Raw genomic sequence first — 25481 nt, forward strand, 5'->3', positions numbered from 1 at the left:
CATATAGTACAAACCCACACACAAACACATGTTTAACAAGCTCACAAGTGTATACGTGTGTACGTTTTCTGGCTTCTGTGTGTAGGACTTGGCTCGCTGGAAGAGTCGGAGACGAAGTGCTTCTCAAGATCTGATCAAAAAGGAAGAGGAGAGGAAGATGATGGAGAAGCTAATGACAACGGATGGAGGATCCGGCCATCGCAGGAAGAGCATCAAAACATACAAAGAAATAGTAGAAGAGAAGTGAGACTAATTGAAAACTTTACACCCTCTAGATTTAGATTTAGCAGATTGTGGGGGTTTAGTGAGTATGATGCACATTTTGGCATTGAAGTACAGTGACAAGACAACTGTTTAGTGAAATAGCATTTTAGAATTTATCAGGACTTCCCTTTAGGGTCAGTGACGTGATGCTCTTTTTTTTTTTTTTTTTTTTGTCTGATTTATTAATTTATTCAAATATACATTCTTGAATAGAATACACCTTTTAGAATAAGCATTTTTTAAATTTTTGGATTAAAATTCAGTTTTGTTGTGGACACTCTAATATATCATTGACATTCTATTGATCTCTCTGTCTTTCAGAGAGCGTAGGGAGCAGGAGCTACATGAACAATACTGTAAGGCCTCCACTCCAGAAGAGAAAGCAGCTGTGCTTCAACGTTATGCTCTCCGTTTCACCATCAGCGATGCCATATTAGAGAAACTCCAGCTCCCCAAACTGCCTTCTGCTGCTTCACCGATGCACACGTCACCTCTCCATCAGCCTGAGAAGAAGCCAACCTGCACCGCCTTAGTAGAAGCAAAGGTTCCAGAGCCTGCACAAACTACCCAAACACACCACAGTATCCATGTAGACCAGAAGACTGCAGAAATACAGGCACCGGCACAGCCCAAAACCCCTGAACCATCACCTGCCAAGTCCATCAAAGCTCCAGAAGTCCTGTCAGCACCCACACGAGTTCCTCCTGCTCCATCAAAGCCTGTACCCCTCATCGCCCCGAAACCCTACAGCCAGCCTAAATTCAGCCAAGGCCTCCGTAAATCACTAAAGGCAAGAATATCTTACCCAGGACATTAAAGGGATAGTTCAGCCAAAAATGAAAATTCTGTCATTATTTACTCACCCACATGTTGTTCCAAACCTGTATGAATTTCTTTCTTCTGCTGAACACAAAAGAAGATATTTTGAAGAATGTCTGTAACCAAACAATTTATGGGCCCCATTGACTTCTGTAGTATTTTTTTTTTCATACTATGGAAGTCAGTGGGGCCCATCGACTGTTTGGTTACAGACATTCTTCAAAATATCTTCTTTTGTGTTCAGCAGGTATGGAACAACTTTTTCCCTGAATTTTCATTTTTGGGTACATAATCAGCTTGAATAAATGTGTGTTCTTTGTCTTTAATACAGAGTGATGGGCTGATACGTGTGAATGGTGAAAGCACTCAGCAGGAGAGCAGAGAGAGGGATGATAGAGATTCTGTGCATCGTCCTATCAACTTCTCTCCCTCACCTCCAAAGCCAGCCACTCAAAGTCAACAAAATGAGGAGCTAATTGTGTTAGAAGCCTCAGACCACCAGCAAAACTTACAGACTTCTGTTCCTGAACAGGAGAAAGAAGTTGTAAAGATGGAAAAGGAATGTTCTCTTATTCCTCAAGAAGAGGACATCAAAGAAGACACCTCAACTGCACTACTGGTGTCAGAACCAGCAGGTTGAAGATTATATTATCAAAAGTTTTCAATATTCAGCATTTTTGTTGAACTTTCTGTTTTTTTAGGGGTAATACAATGCGAAATAAACATACAAAACTTCCTCTCTGGTCCAAAAAGACAATTTATTGAAATTAAAGGGATAGTTCACCTAAAAATGAAAACTCTGTCATTATTTACTCACCCACTGTAAACTATGATTAATTGTTCTTCTGTGAAACATAAAAAGATATTTTTGAGAAATGTCTTTTTTGTCCATACAATGGAAGTCAGTGAGCTCCAGTGTTGTTTGGTTTCAAGTGTTCTTAAAAAATATCTTTTGTGTTCCACAGAATAAAAAAAGGCAAACACTTTCAGAAAGACAAAAGTGTGAGTAAATAATAGCAGAATTTAGGTGGACAATCTCTTTAAGTAGTTCCAATTTTCGTAACTTTTTGATGTCAGCAAGATTAGTTGCTCACATTTCACATCAACAATGCCAATTAGGTCTTCAGCAACTTCACACTAAGTGCGTTTAAATGCAAAGTTCTAATCAAGCACATATAAAGTTATGATATAAAGTAATATGATGTGACCCCTTTAAATCAAAGGTATATACTAAATCATATTTATATTAACTTATAGTATCCTATTTCATCAGGAAAGCAGCCAGTGCCAGACACAACGACGAAGCTCAACTGTGTTGTCACAACAACCATAGTGACAGAACTCACTCAGACACACCAAATCCCACCAAATGACACGTCCTGCACGGAGCAGGTGGGCCTTGATTTCTTCTTTTCACTTTTTAATAAAAGTTCAATGGTTTTTGAAACATATCCACTGATATGAAGCTTAAGTTGGCTGAAAGTAAATGATAAGTTTGAGAATAGATCTTGATCTTGTTCAGCTGACTTCTCTTTAGTGCTTCATAGGGTCTTTGAGCTTTGATACATGATTCGGATTGGTCACGACTTCTAAACTGTTTAATTGACAAGTAATTTCCAATATAGCTGCACTAGTTTTGTCTTATTCTTCAAGTAATATAATAATTCAAAATAAATAATTATTAAAAAATAAACTAATGTTTTATATTGCAAGTTGCCATGTAATAAGAAGGATAATGTACAGTCAGCTGGTCATTTTCACAAAATAGATACACAAATTAAGTTCAGGATGGGGTCTTGATCACCCTGTTAGGGTTAATTTTATTGCATATCATACCTTGATAAATTAGGGTGAATGTGCTACCATGTACTCGATTGGAAAGCTGTTTTTATTTCCATATCGACTTAAAACGGGAGAATATTCTATAATGATTTCCTTTCATTCCCATCAGCTTGGTTCAGTCCATAATTCGTGTGATCTGAGCTCAACTGCCGAGACGATCACGGCTGACCAGACTTCATACTCACTCTCACTGTCAGGTAATACAACTCCACTTGCCACATCCTTAATCTTGCATAATGTGATGAACAAATGAATCCCTACTCCAACTTTCCCACTTTTTAGTCCTCCATTTACCTCCTCTGAATCTTCTTTTGGTTTACCTTTCTATATGGTTTATCTTTTTCGATCTTCTTCTCTTGCTTTTTGTCTCTTTCATTGAATATCCATCTTTTCTGGCTGGTATCATTTGATGTGCGTGTGGGTCTGTTAGGGTCCTCTAGTAGCTCTAGGTTACGCTGGGAGTTCTTCGCTCCAACAGGTAAAACTAATAGATGAACTAATCGCACAGGGCTTCCTTCTCCACGAACAGCAGATAATCCATCTGCATCATCTCTCATTTGTCAACCTCCTTTGACTTCTCCTGTGGAGGTGCATTGTACAGTAAATGCTTGTCTGCTGAGGGCACTATGAGGCAATGCTATTTAAATGTAGAGGAGAGTGGGGTAAGCTGTGTCACTTTTATTTAAGTTGATAGTTAAGGACAAAGGAGACAGATGTGAAGCATATTATATTACACACTCTACCATTTAAAAGTTTTTCTGGGAAATAAATTATTATATTATATTATATTATATTATATTATAATGCCAAATCTTTACCCAAATAATAGTTATACACTGAACATTTACCATGTGTTTTTTATATATATATATATAAGACCTGGAAAAAATGTGCTTTGACATAAAAATTGTAGCGATGTAGAAAATTTCCTTTGACTTTGATTTACCAGTATAGTATAGTATTTACTAGCATGTAGTCACATGACAAAAATCTTTCACAGTTTCTTATTGAGGTATAAACTGAGTTTACCCACTCTCCCATCTTTCCCCACTCACTCCTCAACTAAAGACCTTTCCTTCTAAACATAGATTTGTGTATCATTTTGTCCTCATCGGGCATCTGTAGCAAGGATATATGTCAGCACTCCATGAGCATAGAATAGATTTAGTCTGATCATTGTGCAGTCATGCACATAAATTCCTTATGTAGAAATTAGGATGTTCTGTGTTATAGCTTTTTCTGTTGTTTCCATGTCTGTATGTTAACAACTCTCAGAGAATATACCTTTCTTGTTTTGGCCCAATGTATACCCGGTATTCATATCCATCTCACGTGATACAGTCACAATTTGTGATCGAAGGTGATCAGATACACGTGACCACACTGCATTTGTAGTGTGAAGCAGTCACAAACTCTGAGACCCTCAAAATCATGTGGATACAGAAGGTGCATTTGAGGTGCATGTGAATAATAATTGTATGTAATGAGAATTAAAGAAGGATCTGTCTTGAAACAGGACCATGAGATGGATGTCAGTATCAGGTGTTAACAGAGCCATTATGTCTCAACACTTTCTGTCTCTCATTTTCTGTTGTATCTCTTTGTTTGTGTCATTTTAGTGTTTTATGCTCTGTGTATCTGTGCACCAATTAAAACTCCTGTGGTGCTTTCATTAGCACAAGACGATATTATTGAGTATATGATGAGTTTCTAAAGCCACTTGTTCCCTCTTCTTTCCTCCACAGAGGGGATTGACTACTCCATTGAATGTGTAAGTACTTCAGTCGTGCCAAACTCACACCATTTCTTCCAGAATCTCTCCTTATTTCCTCTTTCTGCACCTCTTTTCAGTCTTTTTTCCCTTGTTAGTCACTCATTGTAACTATAAATGTGCATTTTAGTCATTTTGGCTGCTAGAGTACTTGTTTGGTGGGTGCAGATTGTGTTTGACGTGTTTTTAAATAGTGTTAAAAAGCGTTTTGTTGCATTCAATTAGCAGTCTAACAGTTTCTTGTGTGTACATCCTCTCTTCGTACTGTTTTTTGAGCACTGCTGCATGCCTCAGATTTAGGATTGATCGCAATGCACACAATTCAGTGTTATTCTACTATTATTTATATAATATTATACTATTTATTAATATTTTAAATTAGCTTTTATTTTTATATTTTCAGTTTTAGTAATTATGTGCTTTTGTCATTTTATTATTATTGTTTTTAATACTTTATTTTATTTCAGCTAGTTGCCAAGGCAACATTTATAATTTGTTTTAGATTTTTAAATTGTAGTTTTTCATCTAATATTTATATTTTATTTTATTTCAGCTTTATTTCAATTAACATAAAATTAGCTTTAGTTAAAGGGATAGTTGGCCCAAAAATTTTGTCATCATTTACTCACCCTCAAGTTGTTCCAAACCTTTTTGCTGTTTTGGCTAAAGAGTTATGGGTTGGTTACGCTAAAATAGGTTTTTTGTTTCTGCCTGTTTGAACAAAGACTTAAGTAACCAGGTATAGTTAAGTTGTCATCCCACTCTATCAATTAAACTGTACAGTACCACCGAAAATGCCACCTTAACAAATCATTAAACATCAAGTTACACAAATAATGTACACTACCAGTCAAAAGTTTGGAAATATTACTATTTTTAATGTTTTTGAACAAAGTCTTATATGCTCATTAAGGCTGCATTCATTTCATAATAAATACAGAAAAAACAATAATATTGTGAAATATTATTACAATTTAAAATTATGTTAATATAAGTATATACTTTAAAATATAATTTATTTCTGTGATGCAAAGCTGAATTGTCAGCATCATTACTCCAGTCTTCAGTGTCACATGATCCTTTTGAATCATTGTAATATGCTGGTTTATTATCAATGTTGGAAACAGTTGTGCTGCTTAATATTATTGTATAACCTTTTTCAGGATTCTTTGATGAATAAAAAGTTTAAAAAAATAGCAGCATTTATTTAAAATAGAAATCTTTTGTAGCAATATACACTACCATTCAAAAGTTTGGGGTCAGTAATTTTTTTTCTTTCTTTTTTTTTGAAAGAAATTAATACTTTTATTCAGCACGGATGTGTTAAATTGATAAAAAGTAGGGCTGTCAAACGATTAATCGTGATTAATTGCATACAAAATAAAAGTTTGAGTTTGCCTAATATATGTGGGTGTACTGTGTGTAATTATTATGTATATATAAATACAAACACATTCATGTATATATTTGAGAAATATTTACAAGTATATGTATTTATTTATATTTTTATATAATTTATATTATATATAAATAAAAATATTTTGTACATAAATAACATATTTCTCTTAAATATATACATTAATTTGTGTGTATTTATATATACATATTAATTACACAGTACTCACACATATTATGCAAACTCAACTTTTATTTTGTATGTGATTAATCGCGATTAATCGTTTGACAGCCCTAATAAAAAGTGATAGTAAAGATTTATATTGTTAGAAAAAAATTATATTTTAAATAAATGCTGTTCTTTTTAACCTTTTATTCATCAATGAATCCTGAAAAAAGTATCACAGCTTCCAAAAAAATATTGTTTTCAAATTTTGTTTTCAACATTGATAATAACTGAGTATCAAATCAGCATATTAGAATGATTTCTGAAGGATCATGTGACACTGAAGACTGGAGTAATGATGCTGAAAATTCAGCTTTGCATCACAGAAATAAATTATATTTTAAAGTATATTAAAATAGAAAACCATAATTTTAAATTGTAATAATATTTCACAATATTATTGTTTTTTCTGTATTTATTATGAAATAAATGCAGCCTTAATGAGCATAAGAGACTTCGTTCAAAAACATTAAAAATAGTAATGTTTCCAAACTTTTGACTGGTAGTGTATAATGATTAATCATTTCTTCACTTTAAAGTGCTCATGCTTATGCCCTATTAGAACAGTGTAGGTGCACCCCTGTCTTCTTACATTCCTTTCCTTTTCTTCCTTTCTTCTTCTATATGTGTGTGTGCGTAAATCAGATTGAAACCCCAATGCTGAACCTTGCAAAAAGGGTTGATCACTGGACGTGGGATCCTAATGAAGAGCGCAGACGGCAGGAGAGATGGCAACAGGAGCAGGAACGCCTGCTTCAGGTACAATAGCCAGCTTGGGGTTTGTCTGAGAGAAGTGCGCACTTACTGTTCTGTAGCAGCAACTTCCTCTGTTATCGGTGTAGGTGTCAGTATTAGCATGAGATTTTCCTCTCTGTTCCTGTCAACCCTTCACCTGCTCTCCTGTCTATCACACTGTTTGTTGACTTCTGTATAACCAGAACCAAACCTGACTTCCTTTCTTCTATGGAATATAAAAGGACAAATTTTGAGGAATGCATTGTCCATGCAATTACAATGAATGAGGATTGAAATTTCAAAAAGAACACAAAAGCACTTGTGTATTTATTGTGGTTTCATACAAAAAGTGACACAAAAGTGACACTAAAGACTTTTACATTATTACAAAAAATATATTATAACTGTTTTCAACTGAGATAATAATAATAATACATTTTAAATATATAAATAAATTACATTGTAATATATATTAAAATATAAATATGTAATATATGTCATGTAATATATATATATTTAAAAATGTATATATTGTAAAAATGTATATACATTACATTTTAAATAATAATAATATTTTACAATATTAATGTTGTTTTTACTGTATTTTTGATCAAATAAATGCAGCCTTGGTGAGCATAAGAGACTTCTTTCAAAAACATTAAAATCTCTTTTTCTTCTATACTTTTCTTTAAAAAAATGTATGCCTCTAAAAATAAAAAGTGGTGTAACCATCTGTAAAAAGTACAATAATAATAATAAACAAAAATAATTATTGTCAAAACTGTTTTTAAACATACAAGGTGAAAAATATATATTAGAATAATGGTTGTACTTTATTTTAAGGGTCTCTTGATATAGTGTATTTATACAAATAAGTACTATGTAATATTAATTAGCAACATGTGCTTTCTATAGGGTTAGGGTAAGTTACTAGTAACTATGCATAATTTACTGTTATTACTATAGTAAGTACATGTAAGATGTGTAACAGGGATACTGTAAAATAAAGTGTTACCAAATTCCTCCATTTGACATGAACAAAGCGTATATAAAATTGTTATTCATTGTTATTGCAGGGAAAAGAGCAACCAGCACATTCTTCAAAATTTCTTCTTTTGTGTTCCATGGAAGAAAGAAAGGTGTGAACGATTTCTTTAATCCCTCTTTTTATTTTTCTGCAGGAGAAATATCAGAGAGAGCAGGAGAAGCTGAAGGAGGAGTGGGAGAGAGCGCAAAGAGAAGTGGAAGAGGAGGAGAGGAGACACCATGAAGAGGTGCGTCTTCTAATTGGTTTACATGACAACTAATTAGTTCTTAATGATTATTTATTAGTACTTAATCTATAGGAGAGGCGGATACTGGAGGAAACCGTGACCCCACTGACCCCTCGCACCTCAGTTTTATCATCCAGTAGCGTGACTGAGGCTCCGTCTCTCACCCAGCCCTCAGCCCCTCATGACACTATTGTCCTCTCCTTGGCTGACTGGGACAAGAAACAGGAAATGCTGGAGAAACAGGCAGAGACGAACCAGAGTAACAGCGTGACAAACAGGTGAAATATATGCAAAATTCATTAGAAATTACATATTCCTTTTCCACTGAAACGGTGCTGAGCTAGGCGATCTGCGAACTTCGCTCAGAATGGCTTGCGTTTCCACTGAGCAGAGTGATAAATGTTACTATGGTAATTTAATTCAGTGTCTTTGTGCCGTAATGAGCTGGCTTTGATGTGCTCCCTGTCATTGGAAAAGGTACAGTATAACAGAAAAATACAGATTAAAATGTTGACATCATAACTCTGCATATGGGACAGGCCCAAAATGGTGTTTCAATGTTCAATATAACCTCTCTAGCCCTGAACAAGTAATCACACCAGCTCAGCAGAACGGTCAGAGGACTGAACCTCAGGAGAGCCAAACAGCCACACCACAACTGCAATTTATACAGGGTAAGACACACACACTAACCTTGGGTCAATCTGGGTCAAATCTTTTGAATATCTAGTTAAGTAAACATGCGTAAAAGTTCTTAAATGTGATGTTTGTTCGTTTCATACATTTAAAAAAAAAAATTGTATCTACAAAAAACACTTAAAATATGTCAAGTGATGCAACCATCATGTAAAAAGCTTTCCTTGTGCCTGGAATACACATGAGTCAGGGCTGTACGTTAAAGGGTTAGTTCACACAAAAATGAAAATTCTGTCATTAATTACTCACCCTCATGTTGTTCCACACCCATAAGACCTTCGTTCATCTTCCGAACACAAATGAAGATTTTTTGATAAAATCCGATGGTTCAGTGAGGCCTCCATTGCCAGCAAGATAATTAACACTTTCAGATGTCCAGAAAGCTACTAAAGACATACTTAAAACAGTTCATGTGACTACAGTGGTTCAATCTTAATGTTATGAAGCGACGAGAATACTTTCTGTGCGCCAAAAAAACAAAATAATGACTTCATTCAACAATATCTAGTGATGGGCGATTTCAAAACACTGCTTCATGAAGCTTCGAAGCTTTACAAATTTTTTGTTTCGAATCAGTGGTTCGTAGCGCATATCAAACTGCCAAAGTCACGCCCCCCAGTGGTAAACCATTGAAATATCGAAACACTTATGATGTGACGAAGCCTCGTTTACTGAAATCACGTGACTTTTGCAGTTTGATACACGCTCTGAACCACTGATTCGAAACAAAAGATTCGTAAAGCTTCGAAGCTTCATGAAGCAGTGTTTTGAAATCGCCCATCACTAGATATTGTTGAATAAAGTCGCTATTTTGTTTTTTTGGCGCACAAAATGTATTCTCGTTGCTTCATAACATTAAAGGATTAGTTCACTTTGAAATGAAAATTAGCCCAAGCTTTACTCACCCTCAAGCCATCCTAGATGTATATGACTTTGTTCTTTCTGATGAACATAATTGCAGAAATATTAATGAATATCCTGATGCATCCGAGCTTTATAATGGCAGTGATAGGGTTCAATGAGTATGAGCTGAACAAAGTGCTTCCATCCACATCCATCCATCATAAACGTGTACTTCACACGCTCTGAAGTGTTAATAAAGGCCTTCTGAAGCAAAACGATGTGTTTGTGTAAAATAAATATTCATATTTAACAAGTTATGAAGTCAAATATCGAGCTTCCGTCAGACCACCTTCCGTATACAACTTACGAAGAAAGTGTAAACTGGCGTCGCGACAATTACACTTTTTCCGTAAGTTTAATAGGGAAGGCGCATGGCGCATAAGCTTTGTGAACTGCAAGAGGTTTACACTTTCTGCGTGCGTTGAATACGGAAAGCGGTCTGGCGTAAGCTCGATATTCGACTTCATAACTTGTTTAAATATGGATATTTTTTTACACAAAGGCATCACTTCGCTTCAGAAGGCCTTTATTAACACTCCCGAGCCGTGTGGAGCACATATTTATGATGGATGGATGTGGATGGAAGCACTTTGTTCAGCTCATACTCATTGAACCCTATCACTGCCATTATAAAGCTCGGATGCATCAGGATATTTATTAATATTTCTCTGATTGTCAGAAACAAGAAAGTCATATACACCTAGGATGGCTTGAGAGTGAATAAAGCTTGGGCTAATTTTCATTTCAAAGTGAGCTAATCCTTTAAGGTAAACCACTATAGTCACATGAACTGTTTTAAATATGTCTTTAGTAGCTTTCTGGGCATCTGAAAGTGTTAATTGTCTTGCTGGCAATGGAGGCCTCACTGAGCCATCGGATTTTATCAAAAATATCTTAATTTGTGTTCCGAAGATGAACGAAGGTCTTACGGGTGTGGAACAACATGAGGGTGAGTAATTAATGACAGAATTTTAATTTTTGAAAGTTTTGTAGCACAGGCTACACAATTGTAGCACAAGTATAAAACCATCTCTGCAGCAGCCATATCACCCTGTAGTCTAAGACTGGTTGCCCACTGAAGCTAAGCAGGGTTGAGCCTGGTCAGTAGCTGGATGGGAGACCTCCTGGGAAAACTAGGTAGCTGCTGGAAGAGGTGTTAGTGAGGCAAGCAGGGCATGCTCACCCTGTGTAGTGATGGGACACTATACTGTAACAAGCACAGTCCTTCAGATAAGACGTTAAACCGAGATCCTGACTCTCTGTGGTCATTAAAAATCCCAGGATGTCCTTCGAAAAAAAGAGTAGGGGTTTAACCCCGGCATCCTGGTCAAATTTGCCCATTGGCCTCTGTCCATCATCATGGCCTCCTAATCATCCCTATATACTGATTGGCTTCACTTCATCTCCTCTCCACCAATAAGCTGGGCGTTCTGGCGCAGTATGGCTGCCTTCGCATAATCCAGGTGGATGCTGCACATTGGTGGTGGTTGAGGAGATTCCCCATTCCATGTAAAGTGCTTTGAGGGCTGAGAAAAGCGCTATAAATGTTACAAATTATTATTAATTATAATAATTATTATCTGTAAACAACCACAAGTAGTGCAGTCCATCACTTAAACAGGCATGTGACTGACAAATGGCATTAATGTTCCATACAGGGCACACAAAATACAAACCTAATGTGCCAGAAAAATGGCAGACTGCAGGAACATAACACCTTTTGATTAACATTGTCAATTTTGTTTGTATATCCCAATATCACTAATCACAATCCAAACAACATCCATCCGTTTTGGTTGAGCACCTGAAAATGCCGCTTCATTTTCCTGTCATCATCTAACTCGCTCGACTAGCTGAGGAAATGGCATTGTGGAAACTGCATAGGAATTATGGGAGTGTTCCCTAGGAAAATTACAAAGAACACCAGGTTTGTTGTGCTTGTTTGTAGGGCTGCACAATTTGACCAAAAATGTTGGTTTTATATAGGCTTGTTAATATGACTAATAATTATTAGTATTATTACGAAATAAAAATATCAAACAAAATAATATTACTACTGTAATAACACTATTTATAAATCATTAGAAAGGGATAAGGTTTTATTATAAAATATTTAATTATTATGATAAAAATCTGTGACAGTAAAATCAGGAATTCTTATGCATCCACTGAGAGAAAAAAACTGTACACTTCTCTAAAGTGGAGAAAAACTTATGGATTCGCATATGTTCACTTCAAATTTCTTTAGATAGAAGTATTATTTCACACAAACAAGCAGCTCTGTCTCACACACATGCAAAACTGTATCGCACGTGTGCTACTGTGGTAAATTTATTAAGCACACAGACTGATTTTTTTCATAGCACGTTTGATTTATATAATTATACAATTAATAATATTATTGTATTAATAATATTTTAATTATTAATAATATTAATATTGCCACACCTGCACAGCGCATAGTGTGGGAAGGCAGAGCAAGAAAGCTTGCCCCCGCCCATTTTTTAACAAATATATTATTTAAAATAATTGTAATAATAATAATAAATCATTATTGTTTTTATTAAATATATGACACTACATATAATGTTATATTATTTTAATATAAAAATATTTTTAAAAAAAATTTGAGTCATGAATATCAAGTGGTTTTCTTAGGGTTACTACATTTGACCTTTAACAAAGCTTTCATAAAAAAATCTGATATTATTTTAATACAAAAATGAATGACCTTGACACACATTCATAAAGATCTAAAGGGATCTTCTATTGATTTCTTGTCACAGTTTCTTCCTGCATGTTGGTTATGCCACACTACTTTTGACAAAAGTTAAACCAACATTTCAGAAATCTTTAAATAAAAAAATAAAAATAGCCCAAACTTAATGCAGTAACATCTTTTTTTTTAATGCTCATCTGCCACAATAATGTTATATAAATCACAATGCATATTCAGTTAAACCAGCAAATTAGCAGACACACTTTTTCTCTGTGTTATTACAGATGGCTCTTGGAGCTGTAAGTCTAAAGGCAGGCAAGAGGATTTGAAGAAAACTGCCTCACTTGATCGTAAACAGAGTCCACCCCAGAGCCAGACCACAGGGATGAGGAGGTGTGTATGTGTGTGTGGGAATGCATGCTGGCTTGCTAACACACATGTGTGCCAAAATGCTGCTTGGCTTTGCAATGAGCGGAGGATGTTTTAAAGATCAGATCAGTTTTTTTTTTTTTTTCATGCACATGGAACATTTCTGCATATGACTTGCTTTCACAGTTTTGTGTTTCTGTGCTTGTGTGTGTGTGGCTGCTGGCAGGACTGGGTCGTGTGAAAATGTTTTAGGGACACACCCATCAAAATCACCCACACCATCACAAGACACGCCACCTCCATCACCCAGCAGGTACGAGCCTTCCCTCCAACACATACTCGATCACATGTGCGTGTGTGTATGTGGAGCGTTTCAGTAATAGGCTTCAAATGCATTTGTGTGCTTCAGCCAGAAACAGTGACTGTGTCATGCTGTTGAACTGGCCTATAAGATTTAATGCATCTACTTGAAATGCAAAAGTATTGGTTTCAATTTAGTGCAAGGCCGTAACCATATCTTGAAAAAATTTTTTTGGGGGGGGATTTAATATGTCAAAAACACAAAAAGTTTTTTGACTTCACATTCAGTTATGAATGACATGGATCATGTAAATTATAGCATATTTTCAATTCAAAATGGGAAATTCCATAAAAAAGTTGAGTAGTTTCCATCAACATGTGTCGTTGAACATGTCTATCGTAAAACAGTTGTCAAATATTAAATGTTTGGCTATTTACATCTTACCACGCACTCTTTCACTGTAACGCTGCATTCACATGGGGCGTCGGCGTTAACGCTTCTCGTTTACTTTGAATGGGTGACGTCATGCGTTGCCGAACTGAATTGTGGGTTCCGTCGCATCACTTCACTTGAGTTTCTCGTGGCAGAAGTTGAAGATTTCTCAACTTTTCAAGTGCCAACGCAGGTGTCAGCTAATCAGATCGCCTTATGCAAACACTCTAGAGCAGTCGCTAGCCAATTGCATTCATGCAACACCAGAAAGTAATGTGATTGGCTGTTATCACTATAACGGTCGCATCAACACAAGCTTCAGACGCGCCCTCCGTCAAGCGTTGAATGCAGCGTAAGAACTAAAGCGTTGCGTTTTTGTTGCATTCATACTCGTCTTCTGTGAACAGTAAGCCCCGCCTTCTTTGATCTGATTGGCCATCATTTTGACATTGACGAGAGCTGTTAGACCACTGAGGCAGACCAGCCTAAAAATTGATTGAATTTAAACTGTTTTTAAACTGTTTGTCATCCTAACAACAAAGAGAGCAGTGCGTACCTAATGGAGTGCAGCTGAGCAGTATCGAGAATATCAAATATTGGGGAGGACTATTTGGCAATTATTAGGAGGGACTTTTTCCACTCAGTGCCTTATGGTGGTTACGGCCATAATTTGGTGTATGGTCACCATATAAATGCTTTCATTTCAGAAGTTACATAATCATGCCAAGTGCTTATGTGCGCACAATCCCATTCATTTAAATAGCATATTTGCATTGCATTTTGCTTTTGTTACCACTTTAAAATATATATATTGGTGGTCCAAAAGTGTGGGACCATTTTGTTGTTGTTGTTTTTATTTCATTTAAAACTTGGAAATAAATTTTCAGGATTTGAAAAAAAAAAAAAATAAAATAAAATAAAACCCAAAGAAGTTTTATTGAAAACAATTTTATTAAAATAGACAATAATTTTGGTTTAAGACTTTTGGACCCCATTCTGCATAAACCTATTTATTATACTATTTATAGTCATAAAGATGCTGTATTATGATAAAGCTGTGTTCACGCTATGTTGTAATTATCGTAATTTTGAGATGACAACACGTTCTACTCTACTTTTGAGGTTCTACTCAGAGCTGTTCATGTCCTTGAGCTGGGAATAATGCATTTCTATGGCAACGCTATCAACGCCTAAATGAATCTGCAGTGGTCAGATGGTACAGCGGTCATGTGGTGCAAGTAAGAGCTCTCAGAAAATTCCCACCAGTGTACAAGTTGTAATTACGAGGATGCTCTACAAGGAAGTGAACGCTCTTTACAAGTTGAAATCTCGTAATTACGGTAATTACGGCATGGCGTGAACGCACCTTAACACTTTACAATAAGGTCCCGTTAGTTAACATTAGTTAATGCATTAAATAACAATGAGCAATACATTTGTTACAGTATGTATTCATCCTTGTTAATGTTAGTTAATATAAAAGTTCATGTTAGCTGATGTCCAATAAATAATATTAACAGATACTTTTGATTTGAATAATGCATTAGTAAATGTTGAAATTAAATGTTGATACTAAGATTAATAAATGCTTTGAAGCATTTTTCATTGTTAGTTCATGTTAACTAATGTTAACAAATGAAACCGTATTGTAAAGTGTACCGATATTGTAATTGTTCATATTTCAAGAAGTCAGTGTTAAAGTTTTACAATGGGTGCATCTCAGTCAGCTGATCAGGGAGCCCATTTTAAGGGCTGTCTCAATCGCAAAATCCTTCCACAGCACTGAAACGTTCATTCGTTCAAGTCCCACAATGCACCGTGAAAACCAGGGAGCATCGATGCTCATAAATTTTCCCTTAACGGACATTCTGAAGCACAAAACATCATGTGAGCCAACTCACTCACTACACATAATAACACATGATAGATGTTTTTGTTTTTTTAAATACAAACCATTATTTATTTATATTTCAGCATAAACATACATTGCTAGAAAGGTAATGAACATAATCTAGCTAACATTTATAATTTATTTACAGCTGAAAAGTTGCACGTATGTGTAATAACAAGCAAAGTATTTATCATAATGTCAGAAAGATATCAGCTCTGCTGTTGTTCATAAATACCAGTAGCGATGTTGTACAATGAGGATGTTGTTATGTTACCAGAAATAGTGTCATCAGTGTCCCAATGTGTAGTGAGCTAGGGTCTTTACTCTCCTTACCAGTGCCCGAATTTGTGTACACGATTTACTACCTAGGGAAGATAGGGAACTGATTGAGATGCACCCATTAATATATGGCATTGTATGGCGCCCTCTGCAGGTCAGTAAGTGGAAAGAAGCTTTGCTCCAGCTGTGCACATCCTTTGGGTAAAGGAGCAGCTATGATCATTGAAACCTTGGGGCTGTACTTCCACATTCAGTGTTTTAAGGTAATGCTCATTTGTGTTAGTCTCTGTGTGTGTGTGCGTGGGTAACGTCTACATCTTCTTATATGAATATCTGATGTGTTTTAGTGTGGCGTGTGTAAAGGGTTACTTGGCGACACGAGTGCTGGAACTGACGTCAGAATTCGAAATGGACTTCTTAATTGTCAAGAATGCTACATAAAATCAAGGGGTGAGTCTTTGATCCTAAATGTGTAGGTTAAGATAATCTCTGTGATCAAAAACATGTTCTAAATGACATTAGCTTTTAATTAATTTAATAAGTTCTTAAACTATGGGACGTGTTGACCTTTAGAAAATAAACTCTTTTTAATTTGTTGATATATGTAAATCACATAAGAGTTTTTCATTTCAATCTAATTATCAATCTAATTATGTGCTGTGTTTAATAGCATTCTGTAATGAATGTTTTTTTTAACAGAATTAACTCCTTTGGCTAATTTCATAGCTAACATTTTGTGTATCCTAAATACAAACAATTAAATGTTGTCATTATTATTATAAGTAAAATTAAAAAAAAAAAAATTTTTTCCTTCATACATCACATGTCCCATATTTCATTTCAAGCTAATCATTGACAATCTGTCCTTGGTAGTTCTCTATTTGTTATTTATTCATTTATTTATTTTTAAACTTTTTAGCAGTAAAATTGGTGGTCATGATGGAAACTGAGGGACATTTATAATATGTGTAATTGTTTATGTAAATGTATTTGAACACAAATATGGAATTGATTTTTATGACTTTTTATGCCTTTTTTTTATGATTAGTTCACTTCAGAATTAAAATTTCCTGATAATTTACTCACCACAATGTCATTCAAGATGTTTATGTCTTTCTTTCTTCAGTCGAAAAGAAATTAAAGTTTTTGAGGAAAACATTCCAGGATTTTTCTCCATATATAGTGGACTTCACTGGGGTTACAACGGGTTGAAGGTCCAAATTGCAGTTTCAGTGCAGCTTCAAAGAGCTCTACACGATCCCAGCTGAGGAAAAGGGTCTTGTCTAGTAAAACGAATGGTCATTTTAAAAAAATAAATAAAAATGTATATACCTTTTAACTACAAATGCTCATCTTCCACTAGCTCTGCGATGCACCATGCATTACGTAATCACGTTGGAATGGTCATACGTGACATAGGTGGAAGTACTGCGGCAGGGCGAAAAACTCCATCCAACTTCAAAATCGTCCAACATCACCTTTTTTTTCAAAGGGCGTTTGACTTAGTCTTTGCACGTTCGCTTTTGTAGACACCGGATCGGTACTTCCGCCTACGTCACGCGTGACCTTTCCAACGTGATTACGTAATGCGTGGTGTATCGCAGAGCTAGTGCAAGATGAGCACTTGTGGTTAAAAAGTATATAATTTTTTTTTTTTTTAGAAAATGACTGATTGTTTCACTAGACAAGACCCTTATTCCTCGGCTGGGATCGTGTAGAGCCCTTTGAAGCTGCATTTAAACTGCATTTTGGACTATCAACCCATTGAACATTGTTGAAGTCCACTATATGGAGAAAAATCCTGGAATGTTTTCCTCAAAAACCTTAAAGAAACACTCCACTTTTTTTGAAAATACGCTCATTTTCCAACTCCCCTAGAGTTAAACAGTTGAGTTTTACCATTTTCGAATCCATTCAGCCGATCTCCGGGTCTGGCGGTACCACTTTTAGCATAGCTTAGCATAGTTCATTGAATCTGATTAGACCGTTAGCATCTCGCTCAAAAATGACCAAAGAGTTTCGATATTTTTCCTATTTAAAACTTGACTCTTCTGTAGTTACATCGTGTACCAAGACCAACGGAAAATGAAAAGTTGAGATTTTCTAGGCCGATATGGCTAGGAACTATACTCTCATTCCGGTATAATAATCAAGGAACTTGTCAATATCATTGCGCCTACTGCACACATGGTACGACATCAAAGTTCCTTGATTATTACGCCAGAATGAGAGTATAGTTCCTAGCCATATCGGCCTAGAAAATCGCAACTTTTCATTTTCCGTTGGTCTTGGTACACGATGTAACTACAGAAGAGTCAAGTTTTAAATAGGAAAAATATCGAAACTCTTTGGTAATTTTTGAGCAAGATGCTAACGGTCTAATCAGATTCAATGATCTATGCTAAGCTGCAGCTAAAAGTGCTACTGCCAGACCCGGAGATCGGCTGAATGGATTCGAAAACGGTAAAACTCAACTGTTTAACTCTAGGGGAGTTGGAAAATGAGTCTATTTTCAAAAAAAGTGGAGTGTTCCTTTAATTTCTTTTCGACTAAACAAAGAAAGAAAGACATAAACATCTTGGATGACATGGGGGTGAGTAAATTATCAGGAAATTTGAATTCTGAAGTGAACTAATCCTTTAAAGTCCCCTGGGTCTGGGACGAGTAAAACGATACAATTCATATTTTCAAGACAATTTTCAGCCCAGTTTTAATGCGCTCCTCCTTCCTCACAGCTGCTGGCCAGCCAACTACATTGTGATGCCTCTGCACTTCTGACAAGGAAACAGAACCGAAATCAGGTTAAACCAAGCCAGGACCAGACCCAAGAAGAATGGATTTTATGTTTCTACAACATTTCCAACTATTTTCCTTACAGCACAATCAAGCATAGACATTAACGTCAAAACTGGAATCCTGAACGCATGATGGGTTTTCCTCTGGACTTCGTTTGACTGACTGTTTTTTGTGCTCGCTGAAATACGACATGATAAAAGAGTCCATAAAATATATTACAGTGAGTCTGTTCGTACAGTTAGTTTTACACTTTAGAATGAGAAGTACTGGTGGCACTTTACCTCACAGTGGCCATGTTACACACATTGAAATAGCAATAAGGCCAGAAATATACGGTATGCAAATGCAGACGTGCGGTCTTGTTTAAATGCATCAGCAACAAACCTCAGTACTTAATGGGGCGATAGAGATAATGTCAAATGCCTGTGCCATTTTAACCCAAATACATCCCCATTTCCAGAAAAGTTGGGATATTTTGTAAAATGCAATAAAATCAAAAATGTGGGATTTGTTAATTCTCTTTAACCTTTAAAAGTACAAAGAAAATTTGACCAGCTTAATTGTATTTTTAAATATAAACAAATTTTGATGGCTGCAACACACTCCAAAACTAAATATAAGAAATAAGATCTATAATATAAGATCTAAATTCTCTGCAAGATTCTCTTCAGACATTTTCTCTGCCATGACAGAAGAAAACTGACTGTAAAAGCCAAGGGGTCAAGGCTTACACCATTATGAAAGCAAAAAACATCTTTTGCCATTCAAAAGTAGCAATGTATTCTGACAAAAACAAGCAACTTATAAATGGAAGATCTTTCATTTTGGTGGATATTTTTGCCAGTGACATTTTTTGAGGGCTCTTAAAAGTGTGAAATGAATGTCACAGTATGGTACATACACTACTAAGGGTGTGTAGCTAGAAGCACCTGCATTCACGTACTTATTTAGACTACTATACTGACACGGAATTAAAAAACTTCCACAAACGAACTTTTAGTATTACTCAAATACTTGTACATTGTAACATGGGCACTGTAATGTAGAGTGTGACTGAATCCATTTCTATTGTGAGGTAGCACAAACGTCCATTTTTCATCCAAGAAAATTTTGCATCTGTTATTTTATTAATAATAAATAATCTCAGTTTTTGTAAAGGTCTTGCAGGTCTCTCACATTATTAATAAATGTTAGGCAACCGTTGTTGTACTAACAGACGAACGCATGATGTGCGACTCTTAGGCTTAGCTGATTTGTCCTGATGCCTTAACTGACAACATGAAATGAATACTGATAAGATTGTCCATTACCTTTATTTATGGTTTGAAAAAAACAAATGTCTTCATGAACTGGAGTGGATTTGATTTAATGTTCTATTCCTTCTTCCATTTTGCATTGCCTGTTTTATCTTGTTTGATAAGTGAGGGGTTTGATACTTTATTTGTGCAGCATTGTTTAACAACCCATGTAGACAGCATGTTGCTAGCAGGTAGATCTTACATTTCCATTCGATTATTTTTCAAACTTTGTTATTAATATTTATGTTTGGCTCTGCATTTGAATGGTAAGAAAATTGCATGATCCCAGAAACCTTCCTTGGTGACGCTTTACATTACAATGTCAATGTTACACATACATTACATGCTACTAAAATGAATAACATTAACAGTGTGCAAAGCAGCTCTACGTAATCAAACATATTTTATGTAATAACTTAAGCACTGTAATGTAAAGTGTAACCCTTTGTTAGCTTTTAAAAATATTGAGTTAAAGTCGGTTTTTATGTGTTCTGTTGCCTTTCTCTCTTCTGCAATGTTGTGCCTTAGAAATGCGCTCCTAGATAATGTCTAGTGTCCTTGCATCCAAAGCTTCAAGTTACCAATGTGTATTGGTGAGAGTATTATGCATATGCACTGAGCACTCTGCTTTTACCCTTGTACTTTATTCAAACACTCTATGAATGTGCGAGCAAGAGATTTAAAAATGAAAAGCACACCCTTTGTAAGCTTTTCACTCATTTCATGTGCATTTAGAGATGTAAAATTGTTAAATAGCCATATTTATATTCATCTAAATCAAGGATTTCATATTCAGTGGAATTCCTAATGTCATTGAAATTTCAAATACAAGAAACGACAGATTACATTCAGCAAAAATAGCATATAATTCCTGCTTTTATAACTTCTGCTTTTGCTTTCTGTTAATATTTGAAATTTGATTAAAAGACATCATCATTTAGATCCGGGGGGTTTTGACTTTTGCTTCTATATCATTTGTTTTATTTTGTGGCATTGTAAGAATATGAACTGAAACAAAAGTAAGGCAATAATAATTACTGGAAAGATTAGCCAAGGATGAGTGAGATGTGTGTGACAGATACATTTCATATTCTGTATTTATTATACCCTTTTAAAAATGAGCGATATAAGACAACCTACGAGACGCTGAAATGCAATGGCTTTTATAGCAAGTGTATGTTTTTAAATAAACCATAATAAACTATTTTAAATGCAGTTGCATTCGATCCACCTGCTTGTGTTTGTAATTTTAAGGGGGGAAATGTGCAGTTTTTGTCACATGATATTAGTTGTTAGTCTAAATATGGTATAAATCACTGGAGCAAAACTCTCTCTTTCAGAACAAAAAGCAATAAAAGATTACAGTATATGGAATGATTTTTCTACCCAACTGCATGAATTCAAAACAATAAAAAAAGATCATTTTAGCATGTCTCCCATATCTATACAAACTTTCTTTGTTGTTGTTTTCCCAAGCATTGTTGGTCATCACAGAATATGTATGACCTCTTACATGAGATCCTAACAGATAAATAACATAAATAAGGTTAGGTAATGGTACTAACTGAGATCTAAACAGTGATGTTTGAAATGGCACATCATGTCTTTCACTGCTCAACACATGCAGGCAGTAGCTGCACAGTGAGTTTGGTGACGGCTTGACCTCTGTGCTTCAAGAGAAGTTTCGCCTAACAAGGCCAGTTCTTCTGGAGCTTGGCCCTCTCTGAGACCCCTGCTGTCCTGTTTCTGGTTTTCGGTTAGGGTAAGAGTGGGTTGTGTGCTGTCTGGGTCAGGAACCGTCATTGTTTTGGAGCTGTCATGAGAAGGCGAACTGTGCACTTTAGATGGTGACTCAATCCACGTGGCCGCGCGCTCCTGTTTACGAAATTTAGCGCGTCTGTTCTGGAACCAGACCTGAATAAAATAAAATAAAATAAAGTATACCCTTTTTTAAATAAATATAGCCTACTTTAAATTCGCCTGACCTACTAAAGCTTAATCACTGTTATACATGCATGTATAGTGGTTCAGAAGATTTCATTTCAGCGTAATTTGTGTTTTGACGACAACTAGCCCTAGAACACTTTGTCAGATACAATAGTACACAACCAGCACTATTAGATATTTATGATCAATTAAAAATAGGTTATATGGCTATCATATATTAATATTCTACCTCTGAACATGTAAAAACATGTTATTTCTTATCCTTTAGCCTGCTCATTGATGTTCTCTAAAATTCTAAAAAAAAAAAAAAAAAAAAAATGGTAACAAAAAATAAGCTCTTGTTTATAATCGTTTCTACGGTAATGAAGGGGGTCTTGAACTCTCAGATCCCAAACGGAACATAAAGTAAAAACAGAAGAACATATACCTGAACTCGAGCTTCAGTAAGATGGATCTCCTGCGCGAGCTCTTCTCGCGTGTAGATGTCTGGATAATGAGTCAGTGAGAACACGCGCTCGAGCGCTTTCAGCTGCGCGCTGGTGAAGATGGTGCGCACGCGTCTTTGTTTGCGTCTCTCCTGGACGCCTCGTTCATAACTCAAAAGATTGTGATGAACTGGAAATTAAATAAAATTAGTCATTATTACTCCGGTCTTCAGTGAGCCGTCAGAAGTCATTTTAATATGCTTATTTGGTGCTCAAGAAATATTTTATAATTAGTTAAAACAGTTATGCAGCTTGATATTTTTGGTGGAAATCGTGATACCCTTACGAAAAACTAGTATACTTGAAGTATACCAAAGTAATGTTCAAGTATTTTTTTAAGTATACTTTATGTAGTAAGTATACTAGTATCAATGTACTAGTAAACTTGTAAGTGTACTATTTTAATTCCGCTTGGGACTAAATTGGTCCAATAGAAGTATACATTTAAGTGTACTAAAAGAGTAACAGTAGTAAACTTTAAGTACACAACTAGTTCACAGCTACGTTTCTGTTGTAAGTATACTAGTAGTTTACTATTTTAATACTAGTAGTACATTTTTAGTATATAAAAAGTACACTTTGAAATATACTCTCAGTAAACCACTAATTTAGTTTAAGTAACTTGTAAGTTTTCTTTAAGTGAACATGACATCACACTTATAGTTTACTTTTTATATATTATTTTTGCACTTTAAGTATACCACTTTGTTCCTAAAAGACTGAGTCCAAGTATAGGCCAAATATACTTAGACTTCTCTGTCAGTATAAGTCAAGTGTACTTAAGTGCAATTTAAAGTATATTTCTCAGAAGTACTTAATGTATATTTCTGAGAAGTATATAAAAAGTAGACTGGAAGTATACTTTCTTATTTTTTAGTTTAAAAGAAGTATACTAATAGCACACTTGAATAAACTTCTTTTTCGTAAGGGTAGGCTACTTTTTCAGGATCCTTTTTAGTTAAAAGGTTTTTTTTTCTGTAGTTGAAAGGGTTATAGCTCTTTTAAGTTTTAAATCTTAGTCAAATGCAAATAATTACATCCTTAATTAATGCAATATACTGATTAATATGATTAAAGCATAGACCAACCTGTTATGTAGTGTGAGGGTTGATGAGAACTGGGCGCAATGAAATGGCAACTGCTTGTGTTACCTAAATTGCACCTGTTATATTGAAAACTGAAGGGCTGACTGCAGGAGCTGAACTCTGTGGAGCGGCTAGAAGTTCGTCCAGTGTCCATCCCAGACTCGTATGCAGTAGATGTTAGGTAGCTGTACTCCATCATAAGTATTGTAGTAGGCCACTCACAAAGTCTCTCTGGTGCAGTCCTCTGAACTGTTCTTATGCGAGAGCTCTGTGGCTTTTATTAGCCCCGAAGTTCAGCTGATTAAGTCGGTTACTGACACGTGGCTATGGGTCTCATTGTATTATGCTTTTGACATGTCTCTCCATCATCTCTGCCTCCACCTGCATCATATCATCCAGCAGCCTAATGATCCATTATATAGCCTTACAAATGTATCTATATTTTGCATAGGCCTACAAAATGTTGCGTATTAGCCTATGCATACAACATTTTTTTTTAGGTAAAAGTTAAAAAGCAAATCTCTGTTGTTTCCCATAACCTACCACAAACTGTGAATAGGCCTATAATAATAACCTGAGATTGTTTCTAAACAAGACATAACACTGTAAAAAAAAAAAAAAAAAAAAAAAGTTGCTGCCTTAAATTTTTAAGTACAATGAACTTGGATGTTTAAGTCATTTCAACTTAATTTAAAAATTGAGTTGAATCTTGTCTAGGCTAACATAAAAAAGTTGAAACTTGCTCAACTTATTTTGATGAGTTAAGGCAATGTAAAAACATATGTTGTCATAACTTTGATAATATCATTTTTTTTTTTTTTTTTTTTTTGATTTGTCGTATGTGGAAATATGTATTTATTTAGTCGTCTTAGAAATTAAAAGATCGCTCCACACTTCTGAAGGTGATTTTTTTTTTTTTTTTTTTACTATTCCTTTTACCTGAAATGTTTGTACATTTGTCATTCAAATGTTGCTGTTATTAGATATATTGACAGACATTTTCTTTCATTCAACAGTGTAGCCTTTTATACAGTCCATATTACACACATTGCATGTTAAAATAGGACTAAAAATAATGAGGTTGTAAGCTGTTTCAGAACAACAACAAAAACATGAAATGCACATTATGCATGTTATTGCATGCAGATAATGGAAATACAGATTGCTTTTAGCGACTAAAACCCTTGTGAACATATGCAAGTCATTCATAACCAAACATTTTGTATAGCCTAAAGTTTCTTTTAGGCTTTATAGGCCTCTATTCACATTTATTTGATCTTACTTAGTTTGAACCTTGCATGACATTTGACATGAACTAGGTCAAATAGTTATTGTGTCGTTTATATGTTTATATGTAGGTGGAAAAGAGTCAGGAGATGATAGAGTGGGTTTTGATGCAAATATCCACGCGTCTTTGTGCTGAATAAGCGGGTATCACGTTGAGCTGCTCAAAGGATTGGCGAGTGTGCAGCCCATCCATCATAACGTTATGAGAGCAACAGTCCTACACAACAGCACCAGCTGAACAATATTAGTATACAACGCTGCCTGATTAGTCGTGTTCGGCTGGTACCATTAACAGCGTTTTTTAAAAGGGACATCTGCGTACATGTGAATTTGCCACAGGCACATTCGGGCTTACAATAGCTTTCCAATTATATAAAATGATAAATAGCATTATTTGGTTACAGACTGCAAGAGATTATGACCCATCAAATGATCCAAATTGTTGCACTGAAAGGGTGACTGGTTAATAAATCAGTCTATTTTTTTAATAAACGCGTAATTTCTAATAAATCATTTTTCACATTTACAGAACATTGTGTAGGCATATGCCTCGACGTTTCTTACAACAAAGTGATTCATCTATCGGTTAAAAGACGTAAAATATCGCAGTTCATGAAATTAGTGTTTCACAACTGGATATCATAGGCTATATGAATAATAAAATAAT

The 25481-nt window shown here is 35.3% G+C and overlaps 1 protein-coding gene across 9 annotated transcripts in view; it reads left to right on the plus strand.

Moving 5' to 3' along the window:
- Positions 1 to 21240, plus strand: part of limch1a (LIM and calponin homology domains 1a) — a 63763-nt gene extending 42523 nt beyond the window's left edge. For 5 of the 9 annotated variants that reach the window (XM_051898983.1, XM_051898992.1, XM_051899033.1 and 2 more), the window contains 16 exons: positions 86 to 243; positions 586 to 1054; positions 1415 to 1718; positions 2357 to 2475; positions 3035 to 3122; positions 3356 to 3403; positions 4671 to 4696; positions 6963 to 7076; positions 8234 to 8326; positions 8399 to 8604; positions 8906 to 9000; positions 12929 to 13037; positions 13240 to 13326; positions 16071 to 16179; positions 16264 to 16366; positions 18652 to 21240. In XM_051898983.1, the coding sequence (XP_051754943.1) occupies positions 86 to 243; positions 586 to 1054; positions 1415 to 1718; positions 2357 to 2475; positions 3035 to 3122; positions 3356 to 3403; positions 4671 to 4696; positions 6963 to 7076; positions 8234 to 8326; positions 8399 to 8604; positions 8906 to 9000; positions 12929 to 13037; positions 13240 to 13326; positions 16071 to 16179; positions 16264 to 16366; positions 18652 to 18677 (2154 nt within the window). In that variant the 3' untranslated portion in view covers positions 18678 to 21240. The remainder of the gene's footprint in view (positions 1 to 85; positions 244 to 585; positions 1055 to 1414; positions 1719 to 2356; positions 2476 to 3034; positions 3123 to 3355; positions 3404 to 4670; positions 4697 to 6962; positions 7077 to 8233; positions 8327 to 8398; positions 8605 to 8905; positions 9001 to 12928; positions 13038 to 13239; positions 13327 to 16070; positions 16180 to 16263; positions 16367 to 18651) is intronic. The other 4 variants (XM_051899007.1, XM_051899015.1, XM_051898997.1 and 1 more) reach the window with 4 other exon arrangements.
- Positions 21241 to 25481: the final 4241 nt, after the last annotated feature.

The sequence above is a fragment of the Ctenopharyngodon idella genome, chromosome 1, assembly GCF_019924925.1.
Source record: "Ctenopharyngodon idella isolate HZGC_01 chromosome 1, HZGC01, whole genome shotgun sequence".
NCBI lineage: Eukaryota > Metazoa > Chordata > Actinopteri > Cypriniformes > Xenocyprididae > Ctenopharyngodon > Ctenopharyngodon idella.